This window comes from Scyliorhinus canicula, chromosome 14 (assembly GCF_902713615.1).
Source record: "Scyliorhinus canicula chromosome 14, sScyCan1.1, whole genome shotgun sequence".
In the NCBI taxonomy this organism is placed as follows: domain Eukaryota; kingdom Metazoa; phylum Chordata; class Chondrichthyes; order Carcharhiniformes; family Scyliorhinidae; genus Scyliorhinus; species Scyliorhinus canicula.
In genome coordinates this window covers 42,192,443-42,214,061 of record NC_052159.1, presented here as the reverse complement: position 1 = coordinate 42,214,061, position 21,619 = coordinate 42,192,443, and the positions used below count along the sequence as shown (strand labels likewise).

The following is a 21,619-nucleotide window of genomic DNA, read 5'->3' as shown; positions in this document are numbered from 1 at the left end:
ATGCTAACCACCATGCTACCCTGCATAAATGTGCCGTCTTCAGCCGCAGCACCCGGTTTTTATATTCAGTTTTTATTTATTTTTTGTAAATTGTGACAATGTTGTTGCACAGCACATTTAATCAAAGACGTCTCCGCGACCCATCCATGGGGAACCCTACCGAGGCCCAATCCCCCTCTCCTAGACTCATAACCCCACCTAACTTTTTGGGCAATTTAGAATGGCCTAACCTGCACATCTTTGGACATTGGGAGGAATCCAGAGCACCTGGAGGAAACCCACAGATCCACGGGGAGAAAGTGCAAACTCCGCACAGACAGTCATCCAAGGTCAGAATTGACCCTGGGACCCTGGCGCTGTGAGGGAACAGTCTTAATCTCTGTCCCATCACGGCGCCCGGAGTACATCCAGCATTTTCTGTTTTTATTTATAATTTCTAGCATCTGGAGTATTCTGCTTTACAACGGACTTGAAGTGGGTTTCCAAAGAGCTCTTTGCCAGTCTGATGTGATATTAGCATTAACTTCAACCCAAAGGTGCGCATCTTCACATTTGCACAGATGTATTTCGACCCTGTACCCAATTCTCTTTATAATGAAGTTGATCGTGCAAACATGGATAACCTTGTGCTTAAGAATCCAATGAAACATATGAAAAGCAATAAAATAGTTTATTCTTACAATGTTTGGTCCCAATCTATTCACATATTATAAAACGTATCTACAAAAGTGGTTAGAAAATACAAAAACAAAAAATAATGAAATGAATAAAATCTGGAAATGAAAAGTTGACGCCAATAAAAGTAACCATGAAATAGTTGGTTGGTCATATATTTTTAAAAATAAACCAATGTCTTTAGGGTAGGAAAGCTGCCATCTTTAATCTATGTGGTGCAGATGTAAATTCTAGTCAAACACTAACAGGGTTAACTTTAACTGTCTTCTGGCCTAGTAATCCACTCAGCTGTATTAAACTGCTACAATGAATAACAAACACAGCAGTTTAAGATGACTCAGCACTACCTCCTCTGGGGAACTAAAGATAGGGTCATGGACAGGCAGTAAGTTCCTATATCCTGAGAATGGATGGATAGTAATTGCAAACAGCAGGTTTTGTGTCTGAACCTCCTCGGAGTCGCAATCAGAGTTAGTCTGCCGCTCCACTCAGAGATTCTTACCCGAAATCCCAATTTTCCAACTTGGGCTGGGCGACATCCAGGCAGTGCACTGTGTATCCAGGGCCTAGGATTGAGTGTAGAAGGATCGGGCCTCACTCAGGGTGGGTCAGACCTCAGGAGAGGTGTGGGATTGGGCCTCGTGGGGTGGTGTCAGTTTGGGCCTTGGCCGGGAGTCAGGTCAGGCCTCGGGGGTAGGAGGGATGAAGGTGGGGGGAAATCACATGGGTTGGGAGTTCCTGTTTGAGTGTGTAATCCCTTAATGGTGGGGGCAGGCCCTTGGGGGTTTAATGTGGGTCTGCACAACAGTTACCCAAAAGTTAGACGTGGTTTTAATTTTTCTAACATTTTCTGGTTAACTATTGATGTAACCTAATGAGGACAATCCGAAGTTTGCGATTTAAATTACACATCTACAATTAGGAGTACAGATTGCTATATGGATTCCACGATTGAAACACTCTTCCAAAATACAATTAACAGACAAGGCAATAGAAAAATAAATGCATTTTACCATTGCAAATCTTTGTAATGATATAAATGCTGGAAAATACCTGCAGGAACATTTGCATCACAGTGGTTTGTTACAGTAACTTCTGGTTCAACAACTGTGATCATCTTAAAACGTTTATCAAATTGTACTCAGCACAAATTGCTAAGGAATAAAATCTGTTTGTCACATTTGGCACTTTTACATTGTGATTAAAGCCCTGGAGAGGTAAATGTTCTGCTTTCTTTTCTGAAATATCCTTACCTCAAACTGAAAATAAAATCTTTAAAACCAGTTTGTTTAAATTTGTTTAAAATGGGAGTTTGCTGGATCTATCTATCTTGGCAGATAGTTGAGGATTTGAGCAACGAGCATTAAAGTCTCCATGTGCTTAGTTTGTTCAGACTCTTCCCGGTATGGCTTCTGTTCCACTTCCAAAGAGCAACTTTGGTATTTCAGTCTGCCCTTTAGGCACGCAGCACTTTGTCAATAGTGATATTCCTCTCATATCGTTCCTTCATTTGTTCAATCTTTTTTCTCGGAACACCGTGAGTATTTCTTCTGCGTACATTCACAAAAAAAATGTATAAAATTATACAGGCCACTGCAAACACAGTTAAAGGGTACTTCCTGATAGGAAAACAAAGGTAGTTTTAATTGTAATGGCAAACATTCTTCATAAGGTACAGTTTTAAGTGGGTTTAGTTTAATGTTTCTATGGAAGGAAGGGTAAAACCTTCAGTTAGATTCATCCTGGTCAAAGGTGTTTGTATGTGTGGGGTGAAGAAGGGTGAAAGGGGAAAAACCAGGGAATTACAGATAGGTTAGCCTAACATCTGTGGTGGGGAAATTGCTGGAGTCTAATCAGAGATGGGGTAACTGTACACCTCATGGGGTAACTGAACACCGTATAATATTTTGATCGATCAGGAGGACCCAGCATGGATTCGTGAAGGGAAGGTCATGCCTGACTAATATTATTGAATTTTTTTTGGAAGAGGTGACAGTCTAGATGATAGTATAAAACTGCAAAGAGATATTGACAGATTAGGAGAATGGGCAATATTGTGGCAGATGGAATTCAACGTAAGCAAGTGTGAAGATATATATTTTAGACCACAAAAGGTTAGGGCAGAGTACTTTCCAAATGGAAAGAGGTTAGGTAAGTGGATGTCGAAATAGACTTGGAGGTTCAGATGCTTAGATCATTAAAATGTCAGGAACAAATGCAGAAAATAATCAGAAAGACTAATGGAAGGCTAGCCTTTATACCTAGAGGATTGGAGTATAAAGACTTGAGGTTATGCTTCAGCTATACAAAACCCTGCTTTAACCCCCTTGGGAGTACTGAGAGCAGTTCTGGGCACCACACCTTAGGAAGGATATTTTGGTCTTGGAGGAAGTGCAACGTAGGTTTCCAAAAATGATACCTGGACTACAGTGGTTAGGTTATGAGAGGAGAGACCCATTTTCGCTTGAATTTATAAGATTATGGAGTGATCTGATCGAGGTATTCAAGATATTAACAGGGAAAGACAGGGGAGATAAATATTTCCGCTAGTTGGAGATTCTAAAACTAGGAGGCACTGTCTAAAACTTAGGGCTAGACCATTCAGGAGAGATGTTAGGAAGAACTTCTTCACTCAAAGAAAAGTAGAGGTTTAGAACTCTCCCCCACAAACAGCTGTTGAAGCTAGACCGGTTGTTAATTTTAACTCTGAGATAGATTTTTGTTAAGCAAAGATATTAAGGGATACGGGCCAAAGGCAGGTGGAGTTAGGTCACAGATCAGCCACAATCTCATTAAATAGCAAGACAGGCTCAAGGGCCTGAATGGCCAACTCGCGCTCTTATGCTATTATGCTTCGGGAGGGTTACGGCATGAAGAGCAAATAAACTAGCTGTGATTGCTTAGCAACTGGGGGCCTTGTAAGGTAGCGCCAGGGTCCCAGGTTCGATTCCCTGCTGCGTCACTGTCTGTGCGGAGTCTGCACGTTCCCCCTGTGTCTGCGTGGGTTTCCTCCGGGTGCTCCAGTTTCCTCCCACAGTCCAAAGACGTGCAGGTTAGATGGATTGGCCACGATAAATTGCCCTTAGTGACCAAAAAGGTCAAGAGGAGTTATTGGGTTATGGGGATAGAGTGGAAGCGAGGTCGGTGCAGACTCGATGGGCTGAATGGGCTCCTTCTGCACTGTATGTTCTATATTCTAAGACCTTGTCGACCAGGGGGTCAGTGTCCAACCTCCATGCGGTGTGTTGGGCATGGCCCGTCTCCAACCTCACATCCATGTAATGTGGAGCGTGGTCGGAGATGACTGTTGCGGAGTATTCCGCTCTTACTATGTTTGGAAGCATCGATTTCCCCACTGCAAAGAAGTCGATACGGGCGTATACCTTGTGCACCCTTTTTTAAAAAAAATAATTTTAAGTACCCAATTCTTTTTTTTTCAATTAAGGGGTAATTCACCTAACACTACACATCTTTTTGGATTGTAGGGGTGAGAATGTGCAAACTCCACACGAACAATGGCCTGGGGCTGGGATTGAACCCGAATCCTTGGTGCCTTGAGGCAGCAGTGCTAACCACTGCACCACCTTGCTGCCCGGGATGTGCACCCTTTTTACCAGGCTGTAGGAACCGCCATGGGTCCACTGCCCCATAAATGCTCCCAATTCCCTAGCCCTGCCTGTCTTTTTCCCCATACTGGGGTTTGATCAGTCTGTCAATGGGTCCTGTACACAATTAAAAGTCCCTCCCCTGATCGGTCGGTGTGTCGATGTTGGGGGTTTCCACCATGGTCTTCTTTATGAAATCAGTGTCATCCCAGTTGGGTGCGTACACGTTTACCAGGACCACCAGTTCCCTGTCCAGGACACCGCTGACCATGATGTACCGTCCAGGATACCACTGACCATGACATACTGTCCCCCTGTGCCCGTGACCATCCTTGTCGCTGTAAACACCATCCTCTTGCTAATCATGATAACTACCCCCCTAGCTCTGGTCCCATAACAAGAGTGATATGTTTGTCCCATCTAACCCTTTCTTACCCGCAGTCGGTCCTTCTCCCTCAGGTGTGTCTCTGAATGTCTCTATGTTGGCTTTCAAACTTCTCAAATGGGCTGGATCTTTTCACTGGGCCATTAAGTCCCGGACTTTCCAGATGATAATCCTGGTAGTGGTTCTTTGTCCCACAATTCCAGTGGGATCACTCATACTTACCTGGTGGATGCGCCCCTGCACTCCGGGGTTCCACTTTGTTAGCGGCCATCCAAAATGGCCACGGTCACCGTTCTCACCGTGACACTGGGCCTGTGCACTCCGGGGTGTTCCTTTGTCCAATATGGCCGCCAATTGTGTGTACACCACGTGGGTGCGCGCCTGCGCTCTGGGTCTCCCTTTGTTTAGGGACCCTCCAACATTGCTGCTTGCAGTGCCATTTTGTTCCTTCAACCTGCACATTGTCTGCTGGGGTGACCCAGTAGCACAGTGGGGGGCAGCACAGTGGGGGGCGGCCCGGTAGCACAGTGGGGGGGCGGCATGGTAGCACAGTGTTCAGTACTGTTGCTTCTGTAGCCATCTCATATGGCCACCTGTAAAGGACCATGGGAATTATGGCCAACCCCGGACTCAGACAGACTCAGAGCTTGTGTGTGTATTTGCAACCCCGATAGCTAGACGCGATCGAAACCCCCGCTTGTTTGCATTTTAATGGCCCATTTCCCCAGAACAAAATAACTGTACTCAGGTAACCGATACAGATACAGACTAACCGGCACCACTCACTTTACTCAGGGAGCCCAAACAGCCAAGGTCAATGACCGCAAAGGACACGCCCAGCCATCAAGGCACCCGCCTCTTTATTGGCCAAAATCGAAGGCAGTGATTGAAGCCAGTCAAATTATTGGACCAAGTTAAGGACCGCCCCAAAGAGTGCGAAATCTCAGATGGATACGAAGAGACACAGCCATGTGCTCAGTCTCTCTTGGATCCAGCCTCTGCCAACCCAAGTGCAGCATAACGACCAGACAGACAAGTTCAAGACCAACAGATCGCTACCACTAGACCAGCAGAAACAAAGCCACTTCCTCTACCCAGCCACACAAGATCCGAACAAAGGCCTTGTCCATCTGCAAACAGCCGGTTGCCCTGAAGTTAAGTATAGGTTATTGTAGTTGTTAGGTGTAGTTTAACTTGTAGTGTTTTGTGTTGCATGTCGAAGTAATCCTTGTGTGTAAACAAACTATCTTTGAACTTGAACTGACTAACTGGTTGTGTAGTCCTTTGATTGATATCTGGTAAAGCCTTGTGGTGATATCCTTTGATACCTGGCGACTCTAAAGAGCATCATTATTAATTGCCAACCTTATTGGCGGCTCCGGTGCCGATTGGCAACACTTCACAGTGCCAGGGAACCTGGTTCGATTCTTGGCTTGGGTCACTGTGCTCCGCCCCCCTCCCTATCTCTTCCCCCCCCAGCTTTAGTTCTTCCTAACACTAGCTTCCCTGCTCGTGACGTGGCTCCCCTCCCGGGGCTGATCTTATCCCTTTCCCATGCCTGCTAAATATCTGTCCCTCCGTCTCTTCCTCGCCCTGTCCTCTGCTCCGCCGTCCTTGCCCTTCCCTGTAGTCTGACATTTCTGTTCCAAGCGAGGCAATACAGTCCTGCACAAATACCGTATGCGTCCATCATAGCTCTCTTTCTCCCGTTTCCTCCTCTGCGCCCTCAGCGCTGCCTTACCTGCCCTTGTCCAGGTCATTCATCCGAACAAACTCATCCGCCTCTGCTGGGGTGTTGAAATAATGTTCCTTGTTTTGGGATGTGACCCAGAGCCTGGCTGGGAACAACATTCCAAATTTCACTCTGCTCCTATACAGGGCCGCTTTCGCCTGGTTGAATTCAGCCCTGCGTTTTGCCAGGTCTGCCCCAATGTCCTGGTAGACCTGGATTCTAAGTCCTTCCCAGCTGCTCATATTCGTCTGCCTTGCCCACTGCAGGATCCTCCCATGATCCTGGTAATGATGCAGTTTTGCAATTATCGATCTTGGTTGTTCCCCCGCTTTGGGCTTTGATCGGAGCGATGTGTGTGCCCTGTCGATCTCCGATGTATTGGGGAAGCTGTCCCTCTGACTAGGTTGCCCAGCATCTGGGCCACATAGCCGGCAGGTCCCTGTTCACGATCCCCTCTGGTAGGCCCATGATTCTGGTCCTCAACTTTCCCCTTCAAGCCACCAACCTTTTGATTTCGACAATCCTGTCGCTCAGGTCCATCAACACCTTTTCCAGCTCTGCGCCCTCTCAAGCGCCCCGCTCGCTGGCATGATGATTCTGTCCTTTCCCTTTCTTAATTGCAGGTGAGATAAGACCAAATATTCTGGCTAATTTGGACTAAAAGTGCCTATTTAGCTGTGTTCAGGAGGAGAGCCACCTGATGTGCGTCTGCTCAGCACATCACCATCATTGGACGCCCGCCGACGATGCTTTTTAATTATGGCGAGGAAAGATAAGGGCTAAACGCTGTTTAGGACTGGTAACATACAGACAGTGCCCTCCATTTGTTTGGATGAGCCTATTCACAGGACACGTCACAAGTCGTGTGGAGACAGCATTGTTTCAGCTGGCAGTTCTGAGCAAGCACCATTCAACTAACAAAGCAGGCCTGAGATCGCTGATTGAAGGGCACTGATTCCATCTAAAATTGCATGGGCAAGGCCACTATCATTGCCAGGTTGGACACACAGTATTATTAATTAAGCACCACTGACTGAAGCACTTTGGAGTGAAGTCAGTGTCCCTTTGAGCCGGAGGTCTTAGCCTGCTCGGCTAATGGAACATTAGCCCAATATTACAACATTCCGAACCTTAAAAATTAATGAAAAAGAGCTTTGTTCCTCTACGTAAACGTCAATCCTACCTTGGCCACAAACCTTGATTCCGGAAATGCAGAGTTGTTTGACTGCCTGATTCCATTAACCATCCTAGTCACTCATTCAGCCAAACCTACCTCGACCTCGGTATTCTGTTCCTGAGCAGGTTCATCTCTTTCTACCTCCAGTGAATCAGCACAGCCCTTTCGCTTTGATTAGATTTGATACTATTAAAATTCCTACTTTGGAATTCTAAAGGAGTGCAGAGATGTTGTGAGATCTGGGTGTGTGTAACAAAATAGCTGAGGTAGACAAGCTAATAGCAGCTTTGCAGTAGTAACCAAACCACCAACTAGAAAGGGAAAAAGTTAGTGTCAAATACTACAGTGAGCCAGCTGAGGACAACTTAACATACAGGGCTATAAAACAAGAATGGAATCTTTTTTTAAACTGCAGCAGTGAAAAGTAAGTTTATTCAATTAATAAAGGAAACAATTAGTGGTTTCAAGGTGCTATAGATAAATAAATAGGTAATAAACTAATTGAAATGGAAATGGAAGAATGGTTTGTTTAGTGCTTTTTAAACTTCTACACATTTCTTTCTGTCAAAGGTTTTGAGGTTCAATGAAAGACACCTTTAACCATGATTACCATTACCCTTTACAAGCTACTAGAGGTTACACTATTTTCACAACACAAATGTAATTCTCACGGATGGATAGTAAGTACACAGATTCACTCCAATGCTTACTTGCCACATATGAGAAAATATGAAAACAGGTTTTTAGAAGCTGGGGCTTTCCTTGTTAGAATAGCTAATAGGACAGTTCTATAGAAGTGTTGAAAATAATGAAAGAAAGGGGCATGACAGCTAGAAGCAGACTGGTTTCAGTAGTTCAGGAATTTAGAACAATAAGTCATAGATTCAAGATCAAAATGTAGAGATTCAGAAAAAGCAAGAGAAATGTGTTTGCATCGAGGGGGATTGTGAGGCATTGGACAATATTCAAGACTGATTGGATAGGTGGATGAAGGATAAAGTAGAAAAGCATATGGATCAACAAATAATGGAATGAGGGACTATTTGCTGAGGTGGAAGATTGGGCTAAATGGCCTGTTTATCGCTTTTTAAACTTCTAAGCATTTATATGTTTCAAAAATAGGCTTTGAGGTTCATTGGAAAACAACTGTGACTATGATTATCATTACCTTTCTCCCTTTCAGTCATACACACCACCAGAGGTCACACTATTTTCACAACACAAGTGTAATTCTCAATGATGAAGCAATTAGAAGATTTAAATAAACCTGGTTAAATTTCCAATGTCAAATTTCCAGGAAGTATGTGGTTCTTGGAATGTCACTTCATAACCGTGCTCTCGTGCCTGTTGATGACAAAATAGTAATTGCAAGTTTAAAATGAGGAGAGCTAAACTAATACTTTATTTTAGAGTCATTTCCAGCTAAAATCTAAGACTCTTTGCCTAGTCATCCTTGGAAACTCCATGAAAATCAATGAGACCAAAGAACATAGGTTTAATAATAATGATAATCTTCATTAGTGTCACAAGTAGATTTACATTAACACTGCAATGAAGTTACTGTGAAAATCCCCTCGTCGCCACATTCCGGCGCCTGTTCGGGTACATAGAGGGAGAATTCAGAATGTCCAAATTACCTAACAAGCACGTCTTTCGGGACTTGTGGGAGGTAACCGGAGCACCCGGAGGAAACCCACACAGACACGGGGAGACCTGGCACAGACAGTGACCGAAGCGGGAATCGAACCTGGGACCCTGGTGGTGCAACAGTGCTAGAGATTTTTTTTTTGTCTTTTGTTACAAGATATTTCTAACACTACAGTACAACATACCTACCTGTCAGTGAAATATTACCAGGAAATAACTGCTGAAGCAAACATATTGTTGTAAAACATATTTGTCCTACTGCCTTCATGGTCTGAATGTAATTCTACAAGAAAATATGGGTTGTCATAAGGTTTGATTGGTTAAGATTTCGGAAGCAAAGGGGAGCTACAGGAACATGTGACCTATTTGTATTTTGCCTCTCTGCAATTATACATTTCTGTTTGATCAAATATTAGTTTTTTGAAAGTGGTTTGCAGGTTTTTAAAAAAAATGTAAACTGTTTGAAGTATTGCCTAAATCCAATCTTTTTTTAAAAATAAATAAATTTAGAGCACCCAATTACTTTTTTCCAATTAAGGGGCAATTTAGTGGCCAATCCACCTACCCTACACATCTTTGGGTTGTAGGGGTGAGACGCAAGCAGACACAGGGAGAATGTGCGAACTCCACACGGACAGTGATCCAGGGCCGGGATTGAACCCGGGCCCTCAGCGCGTAGACAGCAGTGCTAACCACTGCGCCACCGTGCTGCCCTGCTGAAATCAATCATGCTATATTCCTTATTCTTAAAATCAAAAGCACCAATTAAAAAGAGTTATAATAATCTGTAGCTTTGTTCAGCAATTAAATGATTGACTTGAACTGCCGATTATAAAATGTAAGAGCAGGCCATTTGGCCCCTCGAGCCTGTTCCACCATTCAATAAGATCATGGCTGGTATCAAAAAGATATTAGGCGGGGCGGCACGTGGCACAGTGGTTAGCACTGCTGCCTATGGTGCTGAGGACTCGGGTTCGAATCCCAGCCCTGGGTCACTGTTCATGTGTTGTTTGCAAATTCTCCCCGTGTCTGTGTGGGTTTCACCCCCACAACCCAAAGATGCGCTGGTTAGGTGGATTGGCCATGCTAAATTGCCCCTTAATTGGAAAAAAAAATAATTGGGTACTCTAAATTTTAAAAAAAAGAAGTTAGGCTTCCACAAATGAGGATAAAAATGGTTTCAACAAATACAAACACAAATGGAAACAACAATAAAAAGATTACGTCAGAACAATGGAAATCAAGAACATTAAGCAGATTTTTGGAAGAACCATTTCAAATAACCTGGTTAGTTGTATCAAACAATATTAAGGAATGAAGAAATTAGTTGAAAATCTAGATCATACCATATTCACATATGGTTTCATTTCCCAGGCTTCAATGTTGGTATTGTCTATAATAATTGGAGACTTCCCTTGTCTCATGGCTGTTCTGGCTGGAAGGAGATCCATTATAAAAATGCATTAGATGTAATGTAGTAGATGCAACAATTTTCAAATGTAATTTTTTAAAAAATCTAAATATCACAACAAAGAATTTCAGTATTCACCTCTTTCATGGTTCCATTCATGAGCCTCATTAAGTAAGTACTTCTCAAAGAAATAGGAGCCGTCTTGTCTGATGAAGTAATCATCGGTACTCAATATCACTCCACCACGAAACTGATTTTTTAGTTGCCTGAATGAATAATGGGGTGGGGTGGAATGAGACATTAGAAGAATCATCCACTTGGCAAATCCACGTCCTACATCAATCAATAATAATAATAATAATAAAAAATTAAGTAGGCTTCAATTAAGTTACTGTGAAAAGTCCCTAGTCACCACATTCCGGCATCTGTTCGGGGAGGCCGGTACGGGAATTGAACCTGCGCTGCTGGCATTGTTTTGCATTACAAGCCAGCTGTTTAGCCCACTGTGCTACAATCTATGACATTAGACAGACTAAACCTCCACATAAATGTAAACAAATCACTTGGAAAATCATTTTCCTACACCCCTCAGAATGGAGTCTGCATCCATCAGATTTGAGAATGGAAGTTTTTCTCTCAGGCCTTATGTTGTCAGTCTTTCCACCCATCTGGCTCAGTCGGAGATGGTGCCTGCCTTGCAGTGGCCTCAGGGTTCTTGTCAACACGTGGGGAGCCATATCTTCCACACCACTTAAATGGTGGCTGGTTTACCAACCCTGATAATGAGCAGCTAACGTACATAAAGCAGGAAGCCCACAGCCACATCTTTCAGGAAATGATGAGGTTATCAAAAGGTAGGCTACAAAACAACTAACGTTGGTCCAAGAACAAGTCTGGATGCTATTCTCCACCATTGTGGAGAGGGTAAATGTGTCTTTATATTTAAGAAAATATAAACTTGCACTGGAGGTGATAGAATGAAGATTCAATAAATTGTTCCCTGGGATTGAGGAGTTGTCCTATGAGTGGCTGAGTAAACTAGGTCTATTTCTCTGGTTTTTAGAATAATGCGAGGCAATCTGATTGAAATGTACAATATATATTTTATTCGTTCATGGGACTTGGGGGGTCGCACGCTTTTGCCAGCAGTTCAAAAGCACAATAGAGCATTGCATGCATTCCACTATATTAAGAGCAATTGTTTGTGTTCGCTAGATGATTGTGCGAATCTGCCAATAATTGCTTCTGCATCCAATTCATCTAACAATTCCTTTTCAATGGATAGCAACATGTCTGATTCCAAATTCTCCTCAGACAGCAAATTTCTTAACCTTGTCTTTATGATCTTTAGCTTTGAAAATGTCCTCTCACATTGGACTTGAGTAACTGATAGTGTGCAGATGACTTTATAAAGTTCATAAAGGTTATCATATGCCTTATCATGAAGTCTGTTGGATGCCAGAATTTTTAGTACACACGATGGGCAAGTGCTGCAAATTTTACAATTGTTGCAACTGGAATCCATATTCTCACCATCATTAAGCAATAGCTTTAATACATCAAAGTTTGAAGCAAAAGAAAACAATTCCAATATTACTTGATCTTTGCTGATTTGTGGAAACAGCTTAATAATACCTTCCAATGCTTCATCTTCAAGGCACTTCTCTGCAAAAGTTTTAAACTTTGCTGGGTCCAAGCAGGACAAATCTTTATACAACTGTTTGTGTTGTACAAAGTGTTATTCTAGTGACTGGACAATGCGACCCATTATTAGGTTAAACACATTTACTCGAAAATCAGCTAGAGAATCGGAGGAATTTCTTTCATCGTCAATAAGCTCATCTGCCATTCTTTTCTTCTTCCTCTGCCTCTTAACTGGCAATGTTGTTTCCAATACATCAATTTCCAATGTTTGATTTTCATCCATATTCATCTGTGAAATCCTGTCATTATATTTATTTACAAATTCCAAAGCCTTGCTGTGAACGTTATCAAATGTTCTTGTCTGTTCCTTCAACTTTGTTGTAGCTGAATCTACCAAACTCCATGCAGCAAACATATCTAAACCACTTGCCTGTAGATAACTTGATAACGGGGTTGTAGTTTCAAATATATACAAGTAAGTAAATGCTGTCAATATGGTTTCAAACTTTAGAAGACTTTGAAGTAAAACATTTGGTTCATGTTTTTTTTTGCATCAAACTTTTCTGAATCTTGTATCATTGATAAGCATGTCAATAGATTTACGAAAGTACTGGCAGCGGCATCATCAAAACGTCCAAATATAGTTGTTGCTGCATTGGATTTTCCTGACCATCTGGTCTCACCAATTAGCTTTAATCGTTTCATTTTTTCTTGTCCTAGATGTTTTCCAACAACTTCTATCCATACAGCCATTCTTTTGTATGATGCTTTCACAAAAGTTGCTATATTCTGGAGCAAATTGAAAAAAGAAACTACAGGTACACAACATTTTGTTGTTTCAGTTATCACCAAATTCAAGACATGGGCATAGCACCATATATGAACATGTTGATCAGCCACATCAGCAATTTTACTTTGTAAACCATTATACTGGCCATGGTAGCTTGCAGCGCCATCTGTGCTATCAGATAAACATTTTTGGGGGTCAATTTTAAGATGCTGTAATGTTTCAATCAATAGATCAAAAAGTCCCTGTCCTGTACCATTATTACTTGGCACAACTGAAAGTAGTCGCTCACAGATAATACCTTTAAGCACATACCGAATAATAATGCTAAACTGATAGATGGATGAATTATCTTGTGTTGAATCAACCTGAATAGAATAATATTTTGCTTGTGAAACTTCATGAGTAATTCTTTCTTGTATCATATTCTTCATAATTTTGATTAACATGTTTATAGTTGTTTTACTCAGCTATGTAACAAGTCCACCACGGCCTTTACCTTGAGCCTTTCCTTGTTGCTCTAATCGTTTGATTCTTTGTTTAGACTTGTTTTGCACTGCAGAAACGTGAGATGCCATAATGGGGTCATATTTTGCCATCAACTGCACTGTAGCTAAAAAAGTGCCATGATTCAGAACCTCATTATCTAGAGTGTAGGCCGATTCATTTCTGTGACCTCGAAAAGGAAGTGCTTACTTGCCTAACATCTTTATGATGTCTATAATCCTCATGACAATACTTCTCTGCTTCAATACTTCTTTCCTTTTAATTAGTGATGCTGCAAAAACTTTATCTAAGGTGCCATCATTAACCACACTGATATATTGCTGAGCATTTCTGACATGTGTTGTTGTCGATTCATGTAAAGTCAAGCTCTGGCTAATACGCCTGTAGTCACTAAAGCCAGGTACAAAGGGTGATGGATTATAAGTGTTGGAAAACTCAAAGGCTAAGCAGTATGAACAATACAAGCATCTATTTTCTTTGTTATATGTTAGCCATTTTCTTGGGACTGAGTCATTCATAATTTTCCTCTCATACAAACGAGCATCAAATGGCAGCTCATCAAGTGGCTGAAGTGGATGTTCAGCAAAAAACTGTTTTAGCTTTGCTCGTGATGGATATTGGAAGATTCCAGTAATTGATCTTTCATTTTCTTGCGTAGGTTCATTTACAGGATGTGCTTCAGAAACCAAGTCATTTATGCTTGAAGGAATATCTGATTCCCTGTCACTAGTTGAAGCTATGTGTTCAGATGTTGCAACTACAGGCAGTACAGATACCGGAACAAGGAAGCCAGAAGAAATATTGGGCCTGGGTTGATTAGTAATGGATGCACTTGTATTTGTCTCTACATTCAAAGTAGCTCTTCTCTGTTGTAACTCGCATGTCATTGCATCATCACCATGAGCATTGTTTCTTGCTTCTTGATTATTTGTTGCAGAACTGGATATTGATGTGGATTGTGCTTGTGGTATTATAAACTCTGTAATAGGCCTGCATCGCTTGGCTGATTCCTTCCTTTCTGCTTCTTTTTGTTCTTTGCGTTTTAGTGACCCAGATTTATGCTTTTTCTTTTCCATGCTGGTAGGGGTAATATTCCTGAAATAAAAACTTAATGAAAAATAGCCCACATTGGGAAAAATGAATATTGATGATTGCAAGAATAACTTGAAGGAACGCCAGATAAACCCCTACTTGATAAAAAATATAAAATAACTTACTTACACTTCAATAGGCTATGTTCATTAGTCAATACTATTGTGGCCTATGCAGCTTCAGAAGAGGAGACAATCCACTGTCCAGTGTTCACACCAGCAAGCAACTGAGACAACTGTTGAAACTTAGAAGTTTGGTCCGACTATAGTAAGACATTAAGAATGGTCCCACGACCAAAGTTAACATGTCCAGTTTGATACCAGTGTAGTGTTACAAGTCGCAAACCTTTGAGTTTACCGATCATGGCTTATCACATCAATATCTTTGACCTCATGATTCACGGTCAAAGGTACCGCTTCTCCTTTTCGGTGACCTCACGACCCTATGTACTGCTTGATATCCTTTCAAGTTGCCGACCATCTCAAATCACAAACTGTAACTTTATCTTTAAATTCGCACACTCTTGTTGAAAATGTGGATTTCCAACTATGTCCGACCCTGGTGAACCAGCACCCCCCCCTCTCCACTCCACTCCTTTTCACATCCATTTAACACTGCTTCGTTCCTTCATACACTGAGTGATTATTTGTTTGTTTCTTTATTGCATTTTTATTTGGTATTGCTCTTTTTAAAAACAATTATATTTTATTAAGTTAGAATACAAATCTCAGGAAAGAATTTGGAGATTTATTTATCTAATTAATTATAATTTTTAAGGGACCTTCAGAGATTTCCGGGCCCCTTCTTGGCTCTCCGGGCCCCGGACCGATGTACCGGCTGAACCAAGACTACTGCTTGATATCCTTTGAAGTTGCCGACCATCTCAAATCACGAATTGTAACTTTATCTTTAAATTCACACACTCTTGCTGAAAACATGGAATTTCCTTAATTATGCCCGACCCAGGCCCCCCTATTCCACATCCTTCCACTACCTCCCCTGCTTCGTTCCTTTTCATGCACTGCTTATTTGTGTCCTGTTCTCTTTTTTTTCTTATTCCTTTTTATTACTAAAACAGTTGTCAGTATTTGTTTCTTTATTGCATTTTTATTTGATTATAGGGGGCCCACTTGCCATCGGGCAAGCTGACACCCTGGCCAGTCCGCCACTGCTGATAGGGTGGATACAGAGATTGTTTTAATTGGTCGTGGAATCTAAGACATGGTGGTGAGGAGGGGACACAATCTCAGGATAAGGAGCTGATCATTTCGGATTGAGATTAGGAGAAATTTCTTCACACATAGGAGAGAGAGTTATGGATGCCCCATCATTGAACACATTTGAGGCTGGGATGGACAGATATTTGGTCTCTCAGGGAATTAAGAGATATAGGGAGTGGGCAGGGAAGTTGAAGCTCAAGATCAGCCATGGTCTACAAAAGTACTCGTACTGCTGCCTCATTTGTATGATTTTGCTTTCCAGCAATTACCAAACTCGAAACAACTGCACAGGTTGCCTAGAGTGAACACACTGGGCAGGTAATGCAGGAGTCTCCTCAGTCCATCTCTCTCACCGATTTCCCATTTTGAATACTGCTGGTAGGGTTGGGAGAAGATAGTTTTGTGTGTGTGCGTGGCTGGGGGGGGGGGGGGGGGGGGGGGGGGGTAGAAAAAAACAACAGTGTTAGGGGACTCTGGATTCTAGCATTAGGGGAACTGATAGCTGTGAAGCATATTTTAGCAAAAGATACCATTGTCCCAAATTTTGAGCGCTCGCTCTTCCTCTAGACTGATCATTTTAGACCAGATACATCGGTACAGCTCTAATCAGTAAAGGTGACAATCTCAAAAAAGAAGACAGTGTAAAGTTGGGGCCACAGTCTCCCCAGTTTAATCCACTTTCTTTTTTGGGTCAAAGGGCTTTGCTCCCTTACTTCATTTTCACGACAACACCTCATAAACCAGCTCTATGTGATTACCGCAAGTTCATTACATCACTGTAGCTGTGAAAAGTCTGGTTTATGTAACAGTTGTTACCTGTTTTTTTCTCCCCCCCCATCCGCTAGTTAAACAGGGAGAAATTTTGCTTGCTGATCATGACCAGAAGACCTATAAAATGCTCAGTCCTCCGGATTCGGATTGGGGTTAGCTGATAGATTATCTCAACTAACCATCAGAAAAAGGTTCCATTGTTAACTCTCATTATTAACTGGAAGTCGTTTGTTTTCCCTTCCTGTTAATTACAGGTTTCAAATGTATTTCAACTATCAGTTCTCTATAATTATGGACATGAACATTACGAAAGATGTTTACACTTTTATGGTACGGACATTAGGTTGAAAGCAATAAGAGCTACTTAGAATCATGGAATATTATTACAGCACATAAGATAATTCAAACTGTGGCTAATTGTCCAATTTTGTCTCACACTCCGCCATTTTTGACAGAACAGCAGATTAGTCCTTCAATTACATCTTCAGTTGTTTTTTGGCAGTTCCGAAGGAAACTGATTCAACTTCCCTTTTAGGTTGTATTGCAAATTCCAGCAATGTCGTATATGAAGAAACCTAATTTTCCCTTTAGCCCTTTGCCAATTATTTTAAATCTATGAATTAATTGCCGTTTCTTCCTACTTTCTCCCATCAAAACCCTTTGTACTACCTGTTTTAGATCTCCCCTTAACCTTCACTGTTTTAAGGAGAACAATCACAGCTTCTCTAATTTCTCCACAAAACTGAGGTCCTTCATCCCTGGTATCATCCTGGTACACTCTACCCTGTAACCTCTCCAACGCTTTGACATCTTTCAAGTGTGTCGACTAGAATTGTATCCAATAATCTAGCTGCCGCCCAGCCAATGATATGTTATGACTTAGCATAGCTTTCTTGATTTTCTATCCAATCCCCCTATTACATTCCCCTATAGAAAGCCAAGCACACATTCTTGACCACCTTAACAACTTACCTGACCACATTTGGTATCCATGATGTGGAGATGCCGGCGTTGGACTGGGGTGAGCACAGTAAGAAGTCTTACAACACCAGGTTAAAATCCAACAGTCCAATCTTTCACCTGAGGAAGGAGCAGTGCTCCGAAAGCTAGTGTTTGAAACAAACCTGTTGGACTTTAACCTGGTGTTGTAAGACTTCTTACTGCACATTTGGTATGCCAGCTGTGAGTGGTGTTGGTCAGCTCAGTTGGCTGGATGCCTGGTTCATGATGCGGAGTGATGCCAACTGTGTGGGCTCAATTCCCGTACCAACTGAGGTTATCCATGAAGGCCCTGCCTTCTCAACCTTGCCTCTCACCCGAGGTGTGACAACCCTCAGGTTAAGCTCAGTTCATTCTCAAAAAAGGGAGAGCAGCCTATGGTCCTCAAGGACAATGGCAATATTTACATCAGCTGTGATTTAGTTGGTTATACTCTTTCCTCTGAGTTCGAAGGTTGTTGGCTCAAGTCCCACTCCACAGTTTGAGCACAAAAATCTAGACTGACAAAAGATGCTACGCATTTCTTTTCAACCCTCCAAGAACTTTGCACTCCTCAGCAGGAGGGTCTGGTGCATTAAGGGTTAACCTGGGACTGAGTACATTACCACTCACTGGTAGAACCATGGAATTCGTACAGTGCAGAAGGCCTTTCGGCCCATAGAGTCTGCACCAATCCTCTAAAAGGTAACTCTAACTCAGCCAATTCCCCCATCCTATTCCTGTAACCCTGAAACCTGTACAGTAATTTAGGATGGCCAATTCACCTAACCTGCACTTGCAAGGCAGCACCTGACCTAGACCTAGTGTAGTATAATCTACCTAGCAGTGTAGAGCTCGGTTGTAGCATGTAGGGATCTATATCCGTATCCTCTACTGTAAATATGTATATAGTTTAGTAGTGTTAATAAAGACTAATTGGTAACTTCACCAAGGCCGCTTAATGGTTTCTTAGCAGTACACGCCACAGACAGTGACAACCCAACAAAACATCCTGGCCTCTTGTACACCCCAAATTTCCTTTGCTTTTCTTTTGAGGGTTGTGCCTTCAACTTTTTCCATCACAAGCTCCTTAAAATCTACCTTTGTCGGAGCTTTTGATCAGTATCCTAATGTCTGGTGCGTCCTGGTCACAATTTGCCTGCTAATGTTCCTGTGCAGCATTTTGCTACATTACCCACTGTCTAAATGGAGACTCACCTGAGAAAGGAGCTGAGCTCTGAAAGCTAGTGTTTGAAACAAACCTGTTGGACTTTAACCTGGTGTTGTAAGACTTCTTACTGTGCCCACCCCAGTCCAACGCCGGCATCTCCACATCATGGCAGTCCAGCAGAACAGATCTGGAGCGTGAAGGGTCAGACCACAACACTTGCTGCTTGTGAAATTCACATTAGATCACAGCTGATTTCCCTGTACAGAAATAGGAAACCCGCGTGACCGACAAAGTGGCAGCCGGGGTGAGGCAGAAGTCAACCCGCTTTGCCAGACACCAGGAAAGGGTATTCTGCCCTCTTGTCTGGAGAGCAAATGGGACTCCAGCAACACTTTCATTGGGATTGGATTACAGCATTTTTTTTTTTTGCCCCATTTAAAAAATAAATCAAATGCTATTGGAAGTTTCACAAATGTTTGGATCATTGTGAGCCCCACATTCTGTGCCATGAAACAAACCCCAGAGGTTGGGCTGCCTGCCTCCTGGAAGCTCGGGGGGCGGGTCGGGTGGTCCATTGGACAAGTTTACACATCATTGGGGCGGGGGTGATGGAAAGGTTTGGTCCGGTTCATAGTTCCCAAACAAACCTGGCGAGAGTGGTTTTGCCAGAGCCCGGTAGTCCCCTCAGCAGATACAGGCGCTTCCTTCCCCGGGCAGCAGCTCCGCCAGGGTCGCGGCCGCGGCCGCGTTTCTGCTGCAGGCTCAGCTTCTGGAAGGACTGTGCCAGAGACTCCGCCGACATGGCAGTGCAGGCTGGAGCGGGTTAAAGCGCACGCTCCTTTCCTCAAAACAAAACCCCTGGCTTAGGAAATGACGCAGGGCTGGTTGTCAGTTTTTCTCTGGCGCTCGGCTGTTTTGTTTTGTATTCAGTGGGCAGCCCGCTTCCTGCTTCCTCTCAGCTGGCTGTGTGTACACACGACACCACGCTGTGGAGATTGCTGCGCTGGACTGGGGTGAGCACAGTGAAAAGTCTGACAACACCATGTTAAAGTCCAACAGGTTTGTTTCAAACACTAGCTTTTGGAGCACTGCTCCTTCCTCAGGTCTCAGTTCCTCAGACCCGAGGAAGGAGCAGTGCTCCGAAAGCTAGTGTTTGAAACAAACCTGTTGGACTTTAACCTGGTGTTTTAAGACTTCTCACTGTGCTCACAACACCATGGCTGCAGAGCACGCTGGGGCTGCGAGTGGAACTGAATTATATATAATAGAATAATAATCTTTATTAGTGTCACAAGTAGGCTTACATTAACACTGCAATGAAGTTACTGTGAAAAGCCCCTAGTCGCCACATTCCGGCACCTGTTCGGGTACACAGAATTCGGAATGTCCAATTCACCCAAGCTTTCTGGAGTCGTGGGAGGAAACCGGAGCACCCAGAAGAAACCCACGCAGACATGGGGAGAACGTGCAGACTCCGCACAGATAGCGACCCAAGACGGAAATTGAACCTGGGACCCTGGAGCTGTGAAGCAACAGCGCTAACCATTGTGCTACTGTACTGCCCTTATACACTGCTGACCCTCTTCAACAGTCCAGCTTCATTTTTTAAAAACGATATCAGATCCCACCCCACACCATACACACTTTTGTTTTGTGACAATTTCAGGATGGTATAAGAGGCTACCTTATTGAGGCCTATTGGATTCTCGGGGGGCTGGACAGGGTAGATGCTGAGAGGTTGTTTCCCCTTCTGGCACCAGAGGGCATAATCTCAGAGTAAGAGGTCACCCATTTATGACAGAGATGTTTCAGAGAGATCCAGAAAGCCTTTGACAAGGTGCCACACAAAAGGTTGCTGCATAAGATAAAGATGCATGGCATTAAGGGTAAAGTAGTAGCATGGATGGAGAATTGCTTAATTTATAGAAAGCAAAGTGTGGGGATTAATGGGTGTTTCTCTGGTTGGCAATCGGTAGCTAGTGGTGTCCCTCAGGGATCCGTGTTGGGCCCACAATTGTTCACAATTTACATAGATGATTTGGAGTTGGGGACCAAGGGCAATGTGTCCAAGTTTGCAGATGACACTAAGATGAGTGGTAAAGCGAAAAGTGCAGAGGATACTGGCAGTCTGCAGAGGGATTTGGATAGGTTAAGTGAATGGGCTAGGATTTGGCAGATGGAATACAATGTTGACAAATGTGAGGTTATCCATTTTGGTAGGAATAACAGCAAACGGGATTATTATTTAAATGATAAAATATTAAAGCATGCTGCTGTGCAGAGAGACCTGGGTGTGCTAGTGCATGAGTCACAGAAAGTTGGTTTACAGGTGATTAAGGCGGCAAATGGAATTTTGTCCTTCATTGCTAGAGGGATAGAGTTTAAGACTAGGGAGGTTATGCTGCAATTGTATAAGGTGTTAGTGAGGCCACACCTGGAGTATTGTGTTCAGTTTTGGTCCCCTTACTTGAGAAAGGACGTACTGGCGCTGGAGGGTGTGCAGAGGAGATTCACTATGTTAATCCCAGAGCTGAAGGGGTTGGATTACGAGGAGAGGTTGAATAGACTGGGACTGTACTTGTTGGAATTTTCAAGGATGAGGGGGGATCTTACAGACACATATAAAATTATGAAGGGAATAGATAGGATAGATGTGGGCAGGTTGTTTCCATTGGTGGGTGAAAGCAGAACTAGGGGGCATAGCCTCAAAATAAGGGGAAGTAGATTTAGGACTGAGTTTAGGAGGAACTTCTTCACCCAAAGGGTTGTGAATCTATGGAATTCCTTGCCCAGTGAAGCAGTTGAGGCTCCTCCATT

The 21,619-nt window shown here is 43.0% G+C and overlaps 1 protein-coding gene across 2 annotated transcripts; it reads right to left on the bottom strand.

Moving 5' to 3' along the window:
- Positions 1-651: 651 nt before the first annotated feature.
- Positions 652-19,765, bottom strand: n4bp2l2 (NEDD4 binding protein 2-like 2). Of its 2 annotated transcripts, none has more exons than XM_038818425.1 (5): positions 19,450-19,765; positions 10,771-10,898; positions 10,568-10,656; positions 8,842-8,918; positions 652-2,225 (listed from the first exon to the last, which is right to left on the bottom strand). In XM_038818425.1, exons 1-5 carry the CDS (start codon positions 19,602-19,604, stop codon positions 2,132-2,134), a joined length of 543 nt encoding a protein of 180 aa, XP_038674353.1. In that variant the 5' UTR covers positions 19,605-19,765; the 3' UTR covers positions 652-2,131. The 2 variants fall into 2 exon arrangements, with proteins under 2 accessions (XP_038674353.1, XP_038674354.1); XM_038818426.1 differs by having other exon boundaries at positions 652-2,222.
- Positions 19,766-21,619: the final 1,854 nt, after the last annotated feature.

Bases quoted from the DNA above. Each gene is read 5' to 3' on its own strand.
- n4bp2l2 (XM_038818425.1), bottom strand. From the start codon at position 19,604: ATGTCGGCGGAGTCTCTGGCACAGTCCTTCCAGAAGCTGAGCCTGCAG. The intron at 10,657-10,770 runs GTGAATACTGAA...ATCTCCTTCCAG, and splicing joins TGAATGGAACCATGAAAGAG to CCAGAACAGCCATGAGACAA. The intron at 2,226-8,841 runs GTTTATTTAAAT...GAATGTACGCAG, and splicing joins GACATTGGAAATTTAACCAG to AAGAAATACTCACGGTGTTC.